Consider the following 9,773-nt stretch of genomic DNA (forward strand, 5'->3'; position numbering starts at 1 on the left):
CTATTTTTGTTACCTATATGTTTATATGTTTTCTTCTTAAGCCGAGGGCTTTAATTGTAAAGAGCTTTTGACTCTCACTTTTGTTGTAACCAAGTTATCTCTTGGAAAAATGTAAGTCCGTAAGGTATATTATTAATTAGTGTTACATATTGTAGCTTCAGAATGAACATTTAAGAAAGTGTAATGCATATAATCTCTTTTGTAATATAAATTCTGATAATCTCTTTTGTAATGCATGAATGAAAGTAATACATTTCATATTATGCTTGTGAATCTCTTGAGTTGATTTATGCTATATTTTGAGGGCGTTACATTTTCTGCCTCATGGGTAGATTGCTCCAGAGAGCTGTTCAGAAATTCACCCAAAATTCGCTTGAGCGAGACCCAAAATCCGCTTGAGCAGCTTTCTGCCCAGAAAACCCATACGACTCTGTGAAGATCCGCTCAGGTGGCTTCCAATTCCCCATGAGCAGTTTTGTCCAAAAATTAGAGTTCAATTTTTGCAATCCAAAACAAGTTCCAATGCTCAGGACTTGAAATTTTCAATCTGGAACAGTTAAGAGAGATTAAGTAAGAGTAGAAAGAAATTTCAATGACTCAAAACGATGAACAAAACACCGAAAAAAGAGCATACTACTCTACTACACAATACTATTCCAGCCCCAAGACTATGGACATCACATTTGATAAGAGCGAATTATACTAACAATCCCTATAGTTTAAGGCTCGTATCACTTTAGTCTCTGGCTTTTCAATTGTAACATATCTGATCCTGAATTTTGAATCTTGTTCTAAATAAGGACAATTGAAAATATCATTGTTTAATTTCAAGGGAAAAATCTTCAATTTGATAAAATATAAACTAATTTGAAAAAAATAAATGTCAAAAAAATATTTTTAAATTTTAAAAATTATTTCTATCCACCAAAAACAAGATTATGTAAAATTGATAAATCTTTTAGACATTTATTTATTTATTTATTTATTTTACAAATTAATTATTATTATGTGTTTGAATGATGATCAAATAATGGGTGGTTGTTAAGATTTTAATGTATAATTGATATATTTAATATATGAAATGTTTTTAGTTTTGAATTTTTTGATTTAATGGATTAGTTTAATAACGATATCAAAGTTGTCATCATATTTGACTTTTGAAAAAATATAAACTAATTTAATGAAAATAAAAACAACCACCCATTACATGATCATTATCCAAACATATGATAAAAATTAATTTGGTAAAATATAATAAATAAATGTCTAAAAGATTTATCAATTTTACATAATTTTATCTTTAGTGAATAGAAATAATATTTAAAAATTCAAAAATATTTTTTTGACATTTATTTTTATCAATTTAGTTTATATTTTATCAAATTAACGATTTTGCTCTTAAAATTAAGCAATGGTATTTTCAATTGTCCTTATTTAGAACAAAATTCAAAATTTATGATCAAATGTGTCACAATTAAAAAGTTAAGGATCACATATCCCAAATTAAAGGACCATTAGTGTAATTTGCCAATTTAATAATGTGAACTAAAGAGGAAGGTGGTGTACAATTTCAAAGAGTAATGGTTATAAAACAACGAAATTTCACTGGAAAGTGGTATTATGGTGGACCTCTTTTTAAAAAATGTAAAATTTTCTACATTAAATAAGAAAATTTATGCTTTCGTTTTTTGTTGTCAATTATCAAAGAACACAAAAAACTTGTTTGTTGAAATGCTTCATAAAACTAATCTTTGAAAGAAAAAAATTGCTTTGTGAGAAAAAAATTGCTAAAAAGCCAATTCCAAACCAACCCCAAATTCACAGCCTTTTTCTGATGGTTCCACGGCTTCCCCTCTAAAATGAGCAAAACTTTGAGAGAAAACATGGGAACTGCCTTGTGGGAAGTTAGGGAATGGATTTTCTAACCAGCCAAACAGAGAAGCTAGAACCCCGGTCAATAAAACTTAGCAATTCTGAGTGAATCCTTCAACAATTTTACTAACCATATCATCACAAAACTTGATTAGTTGTGATGCATCTCCTACAACTACAATCAGAAAAAGTTGTACATGTTTACCACAACTTCTTACACATTTCACTGTTAAAATTCAAGATATACAGAGCCCAACGAGGTCGAGAAAATCACCTCACAAGAGCCAAGAAGTAACCAGCATTGGCATCTACTTCAGTATTAACTCTATGCATCCCCACTATAGGATTATGATCAAGCTTTCGAATAGAAACACGACGGTTAAGGTTTAGATTAAACCTCCTCATCCACCATCTTCCACATTTATAGCTGATTCAAAGAACGTTACCTCTCATGTGGATGGAATATCTGACAGTGCACACGATCCAGCCCTTAGTTGGATCCGGCTCATGCTAAGCTCCATACTTCTCTGAACCATGTCTTGAAGCAACCTCTTGGCGGTTTCGGCAGCTTTCTCCGCTCCGTCTACCCGTGTGGCAATGTCAAAAACAATTCTCTCCAAAACCGAGGAAGCCAATATCTTTTCCGGAGGAGAGTCCCTAAGTAAGTCCAAAAGCGTCCGAGCTCTCTCCTGAGCTTCTGGTGTACCCTCAACGGTTAATCGCAAAAGGCCCGGTATTGCACCTTCTTTGAGAATGAGTTCCCGATATTTGTCTCGGCAACTTTGGCATAAAGTGAGTAAAGCTCCGACTGCATGTTCGGTGCTCGCAAGAGATCCATCTTCGACTGTTTCGACCAAGGTTAAAATCCCACCTTCTGAACTTGAAATTGCCAACCGACCTTCTTTGGTTTTGGAAAGTATTTCAAGTAGGACCGTAGTTTTCTCGGCAAACTTGGAATATTTCTTGCATTCTTTGAGAAGGTTGATGAGAGGGGAGACTGCTGTAGCGTCGAGGACGAGACTGGGGTTCTCAGAATCTGTGGACAGATTGTAAAGGGCAGTGACAGCATCAACTCTTCCTTGAACACTTCCCGAGCTAAGGATCTGAACGAGAAGAGGGGCGGCTCCGGAAGCTACTATTGTTGGCTTGTTGGGCGTGGCAGCTGAGAGTGACAAAATTGCGGCGGTTGCTAGTTCTCTTAAACTGCTGTTCTGCAGCTTGAGGAGCTCAACAAGAGGGGGGATAGCACCACATGTCACTATCCTGACCTTGTTTCTGATAATACATGAACAAAAAGGAATGAATGACATCCATCAACCACAGATATGCAGCTCAACACCACAAAAAGGGTAAAAATAATAAATGAATTGGCAACACTAAGGTAGTAAGTTGACTGCAAATAATTATAGGCACCAAACATGTACAAGGAATAAGTTCTATATCTAATTAGGACAGCACCATCATGAGAGGTATCAGATTCACAAAATAATATCATGACAAGGACAAGATTGAAATCACCCTTACTTTTTCCTCATTTTTCATTATTTCATAATTAATGACTGCTGCAAAAACTCAAAGTGACTTCAATGTTGCGTGCCTCCATTATCTAAATATTTCCTAGAGCTTCACACATTTTAAAGTCCACTTTGACCCACACATGGGAGCTCTCAGGATATGTTGATGCTTCATAACTTGACAAGAATACATGCTACCTTTATATTGGTGAGTGGTGGAAATATTGTGTAATACCATTATGATTGCCATCCTAAATTTGCAAATATTTGATTTCTTTGCCTCTCCTTTTTGCTCTATTTACCTTATTTGAATTTTCATTTTTTTCCCCCTTGAAGAATACAAAAGAAGCTATGGCCTTCAGATGGACCGTTTGGGAGAAAAACAATCATGTGTGATTCAACATCCATGGAGACTTTTAAGTATTATGAAGTAGAGTGAAATTTTGAGAAGGCCTTCTTAGCAAAGATGTAACTATCAAAGTCATGCCATGAAGCCAGACTCTACCCAGTCTTAAAACTCATGAATCAGATAAAGATGTAACTATTAAGTCAAAATTCCCTTCAAGGGAGGAAGCTTCAATGCTGTGTCAGGTATTTAAAAATACCGTATAACCTCCTCACCCTGATTTTGTGCCAATTATTTTGCATTACGCATTTTAATACTATCAACAGATTCAATTAGTATATATTCTTTCCAATCATTAATGTTTTGTTCCTCGTTAAAAGAAAAAATGGGAAGTGTATCAAGAAAAAGTCAAGGCAATGAAAACAAGAAACATAGTTTTCAACACAACAATTATTTTAAAATTAAATAAAACTGAAACACACAAGATTATGGAAAGCAAGCTGGCCAAACCAAAGCAATACCACATATTTTAACTATTTTAAAAGAGGAAAAAGTGCATTTAAATGGGAACAACTTTAAAAAATTGCACTTTCATGGAGGTGCAAGTGAACATATGTCGGGTGCAAGTGAAAGCTGTGACATGGGACGCAGCTCTTACTTGCTCTGACTTGCATCTTCATGAAAGTACAATTATTTTAAGTTATTCTGACTTAAATGCATAAATTTGTATCTAAAAAATGAGTTCATATTCATCTTTCAAATTCGAGTGACTCATATTCAGCTTTCAAATTACAGATCAGACTTACCCAAAAGAAAAGAGATAGTACCAGAAAAAATTCAAGTGACTCATATGAAGCTACACCTCCATTTAGGCATTGGATTCTGCTTATCTTTCCAACCCTGTAAAGCAAACTTTGTAGCCACAAACCCAACTATTAAAGACAACCCAAACAAAACAAGCTTCACTATCGCAATCGGAACACAATCAAGATCTTCAACCACTCATAAACCCCTACAGTTCTCGGCGTGTGGCTCAGCAATAGATCGATTGTGGAAGTCGCGGGGACTTCAAGAGGCCTAGCACCAAGAAACTCAAATGGGTTCTCAATCCCCAAATGGGTATTGTTTGGAGGATCATTTTGAGTTTTGGGTCGATTTGGAAATTGGTTGAGAGATTCGGAACTCTGATCGACAGTTATGCTCACTTGGGACTCATCCAATCGCCACAGTTGGAAGGTTGTGGTGGAGAAGAGGGATAAGTTGGATGGGTTGTCAGAGACATAAAAAAATAAATAAATAAATAAAGATTCGTTTTGAATGCACTATAAAGAGCATTACAGGAAAGAACTATAGGGAATCCGAACTCTTTACTTTTACCAGGAAATGACGTAAAATGTTTTATGCTCCGTTTGAATTTGTGGAGTTGGGCTAGGTGGATTTGAAATTTTGAGCCCAAAAACCTACATTATTTGTTTGGATTACTAATTGATTTAAGGAACGAAACCCAAACAAATCCCTATGTGGATCTTAATAATAGAATCTGTTGATTTTAAACAATAGGCACTATTTCCTGAATCCACTCAACGGTCATTTTTAGCACTCACAAGAGACCCAACAGTTGATTTCTCCAGCTCACGATCTCTATCAGCAACAAGCCGTCTCCATCAAAACCCATATAAGCTACCACTATCTCCAGCCTCTCCTCTCTATTCTCTCACTCCCCCTTAAGTTTCTTTGCAAGATCCAAACAAAACTCTTTCCCTATCACATACGCACACGCGCACGCGCGCGCACACACACACACACACACATATATATATATATGTGCATATGTGCGTGTATGTCTTGTGTTCAATGTTGTGTGAGTAATGTAGTTCAGTATGATTTTCCTATTTTAGTAACTGCATGCATGCTTACATGACATAAACAAATATGTGTATACATGCACACATAACATTTTTCAGGGGTTAAGCGTACACGTATTTGTATGAAATTCTGGCCATCATTTGCATGAAACCATTTTTCCAAAACCTAATCTTTTTATTATCTAATCAATTTTTCAAAACCAAATTAGACCCGGGTTCCTTCCACAGAATTGATGTAGCTTGTTTGCACAAAAACCCTAGTTGCCTAACTATTCAATTCCAATTCCCAGCATAATCAATCAATTCCTTTACAAACCCCCAAACCCTTTCACAAATAAAGGTCATATATATCTGTTTTAAATCTAAATCTTTCATTTTTTCTAGTTCACAAGAAATGAATTCATTACTTTATAGGTCCCTCAAACAACAAATTCCTAATAATTTAACAAGCAATTCATTTCGTTTCCATCCGTTTCTTGGCATCCAAACAGAGAGAGAGAGAGAGAGAGACTGACCGTTCGTTTCGGGCGGCGAGATTGAGGAGGGCAAGGAGGGAAGCTTGACGAGCGTCGAGATTGGGAGAGAAGAGCATGAAGACGAGAGGTTGTATGACTCCGGCGGCGGCGAATTTGGAACGAGTCTTGACAGAGGACTTTCTCACAAGCTTCCTGATATCTCTGGCGGCTTGAATCTTCACATCCAGATCGCCATTGATGAGCTTCTCTGACACTTCTTCAATTAGGGTTTGCTTCTTCTGATTCCATATTCCCTCTTCCTTCTCCATCACTGCCTCCTCCTCTCTCTCTCTCTCTCTCTCTCTCTCTCTAAACTCTATACAGAAGAGAGAGACTAATCTTTTTTACTATTCTGTGTTTGGTTACAGTGAGTCCAGTCCAGGACAAACACAAAAAGCAAGATGGACACCATTTATGTTCGTGTCCGCGACTTACCCACTGTCTGGAGTGAACTCGTGCAAAATATCGCCTAATTTATTAAAATTGTATTAATTTGTATTGTTTTATTTGTTAATTATGAATTAAATTTTGAAATTTATAAATTATTGCATAATTCGTTAAAATTCTACTGATCGGTGTCAATTTGTACTGTTTTATCCGTTAATCGCAGATTAAATTTTAAAATTTATAAATCACTTTTGAGATCGTTCCGTTCCGCTATAATTAATACATATATATATATATATATTTTTTTTAACTTATAATGAAATATCAAAGTTAAAATAAATGTGAAAAAAATTAATATGTGAAATTTATTACAAATTAATAGTTATATATATATAAAATATTATGTAAAATTAGTTTGTGTTATATATATAAAAAAATGTTATGAAAATTAATGGTATATATTATGTAAAGACTTAATAATTGGTTAGAATATTTTTTAATTTACCAATCCGTTTAAAACCGTTCAAATTACAATTTGTTAATTTGTCAATCTACTAATCCGTTATTCAATTTATAATTTTACTCTAAAACTATCTGAATCGCACCGCGCACATCCCTAATCAAGAGTGTAGATTGAATCTCCGCTTATGTACAAATTTACAACTTATTATTATATATGGTTACTAATATAACATTACTCTCTGACGCCTTTAGATTTTTAACATCAGTGATCCCTGATAAGGCCTTTTTAGGATGAAACCTTTTTTCTTTTCTTTTTTCAGATTCTTTAAAATGAAGTTTATAATTTTTAATTCAATTTAGTAAAAAATGATTTAAAATTTAAGAATAATAACAGGGCCACGAGTTTGTGGTTTAATTTTAAATTTTTTAACCCGAGTTTGAGATGGGATAAGACTTATATATATATATATATAGAGAGAGCCTTTGCATTTTCAATCGAGACAAGGGCTTGGGCGGGGTGTACTAGGAAGGGAAAATGTTGTTAGGATAATTTAGAATCATAAGAGATAAAATCATTAAATATATATATATATATATATAAGTTTGCTTTTTCAACTTAATAATTTGTATTAAGTATTTAGTTAATTAATAATTAAAAAACATATGAGAGAAATTAAGTTTCGTTAATTGATTATTACATCATTAGATTTGATAAATAAATTGAGCTTTTGAGCTAAAATAGCAATGTGCAACTGGAAAATATGTAAAATAAGTGTAATAATTTAATAATAATTATATTATATTTTAAATATAAGTCGCAAGAAAAAATGTACCAAGTAAGGAACACGATGAGGAAGCTAAGAACTCTTGTCTAAAAGTATTTTTAATAAAAAATTAAATAAGTTTGGAATAATAATTTTATTGAAAATTACAAGAAAATTTTCACTTTCGTTGTGTTTGGTCGGAGGATTTAAGGAGGGATTTGGAAAAGGAAAAGGAAAAGTTAGGTGAAATGTAAATAAAATATACTTACATTTCACCTAGTTTCACACACCTTTTCCCTTTCCCTTTCCAAATCCCTCCCCAAATCCTCCAACCAAACACAGTTAAGATTTTATTCAATTTTTAAAATTTTATGACATATATTTCACATCAACTTAAAATATATTTTTATGAGTTTTCTTGCCTTTATTTTATTTTATTTTTGTTGGGGGGGGGGGGGGTGGGGTTGAACATTCATTATTAAGTTTTTAAGGGATTTTAGAATTTAGACTAAAATGTCTTGAAAAATAATAAATTGAATATTCATTGAAAAAAATGTCACTAAAGATAAAAAAAATTAAAAAAATTAATTAAAATGTATTTTGTCTTAAAAGTTTAGAATGTTTAAATTTATTTAGCATTAGAGGTGGGTACACATTGCATGTATATAATTTGTAATTAGATTAATAACTATAACAGTTATTTAAAGTAATTTATGAAAACTATTATATTCTGGAAACACTTTTAGAAGAAAAAAAAATGTGATATGTATCCTAAGAAAAGTATTTACTTTATATATTAGTATAGATAATATAAATGATCATAAAGGTAAATTATAAAAAAATATAATAAGCTTCATAATTTTAACATAATTACATTGTCATTTTTAGTTAAATTAAATAAATTAAAACTAATGCAGATGTTTGAAAAATACAAAAATAAAAAACGTGAAGTATTTATAGTTGTGTGTAAAAGAAACAACATTATTTTTTTATTCACATAATTAATAAATTATTGATAAAAAATTAACTATTATACAAATTAAAATTAAAAATAATAATAATTTAATTATATTAAAATTGTAAAATTTATTATATTTTTTTAAAAATTTTAGCAATTCCCTCTTCTTGTGAGTATTGTAAAATAAATAGTTGGTTGGGACTGTATAGTCATGGGATTGCAAATATTTGTCATCATGTGAGACCACGCGATAGAAAATTGAGGGTGTCACCATGCTAGATGATGAGAGAGGTTCACATGCAAATTTGCAATGGGTGGCCCAATGCTAGTGTAGTGTAGTGTCTTGACACGAAAAAAAAAAAAAAAACTCGTTTGTGCATTTAAGGTTAGAGTGATTTGACAATCAAGGCCACTTAGCAAATCAAAAACTGTCAACCAATTAATTTTTATTATTCTATTGCAGGCAACCAATTAATTAATGGATTAAGGTTTTATTTTGCTATGGCTAAAAATTTTCATCTTATTAGTGTTTGGCAAGTTGGTTTGTGGTTAAAATAGTCACAAAAGATAAAATAAATTATTTTAATTACAACAAATAAAATATTACATTCAATTCATAATCATTACACTCTCTCTCACAAAAAAAGTCAAAAAAATCAAAAAGTCAAAAAACTTTTTATAAACCAAGCTTTTTTGCTCAAGTTAAAATAGTTAAAAAAGTCAAAAAGTTAACCCACTTTCTAAATTGAGGCTTGGTTGGGTTAATTGTACTAAAATATTTGTAATTATTAACAAATATCACTATATTCTTTCATTTATGTATCTGTATATTTTGACATTTTTAATTATAAAATGTCACTTTCATTCTCTATAGACTATCTCCAAACGGAGCATAATTATATAATTTTTATAGTTATAGGGTTAAAATTTTCATAGATAAAAGGACAAAGTTACATTCGCTAATAATTTACGGATTCTTGATGTAGTTAACTCAAAAATATTAGCTCAGAACCCCATTTTAACCACCGTAAAGAACCATTAAAAAAGTCAAAAAAAACCAATATAAAAAAAAAATTAGTATTTTTAGCTT

The 9,773-nt window shown here is 32.0% G+C and overlaps 1 protein-coding gene across 1 annotated transcript; it reads right to left on the reverse strand.

Moving 5' to 3' along the window:
- Window positions 1–1,973: 1,973 nt before the first annotated feature.
- On the reverse strand, window positions 1,974–6,577 carry LOC114318945 (uncharacterized). Its single transcript, XM_028265925.2, has 2 exons — window positions 6,113–6,577; window positions 1,974–3,147 (listed from the first exon to the last, which is right to left on the reverse strand). The coding sequence occupies exons 1-2, from the start codon at window positions 6,379–6,381 to the stop codon at window positions 2,322–2,324; spliced, it is 1,095 nt and encodes a 364-aa protein (XP_028121726.2). The 5' UTR covers window positions 6,382–6,577; the 3' UTR covers window positions 1,974–2,321.
- Between the last annotated feature and the right edge of the window lie 3,196 nt (window positions 6,578–9,773).

This window comes from Camellia sinensis, chromosome 7, assembly GCF_055761805.1.
Source record: "Camellia sinensis isolate YWXY chromosome 7, ASM5576180v1, whole genome shotgun sequence".
Lineage (NCBI taxonomy): Eukaryota > Viridiplantae > Streptophyta > Magnoliopsida > Ericales > Theaceae > Camellia > Camellia sinensis.

Coding starts and splice junctions, on each gene's coding strand:
- LOC114318945 (XM_028265925.2), bottom strand. CDS start 6,381: ATGGAGAAGGAAGAGGGAATATGGAATCAGAAGAAGCAAACCCTAATT. Junction 3,148..6,112: donor CTCGCCGCCCGAAACGAACG/GTCAGTCTCTCT, acceptor ATGTATTATCAG/AAACAAGGTCAGGATAGTGA.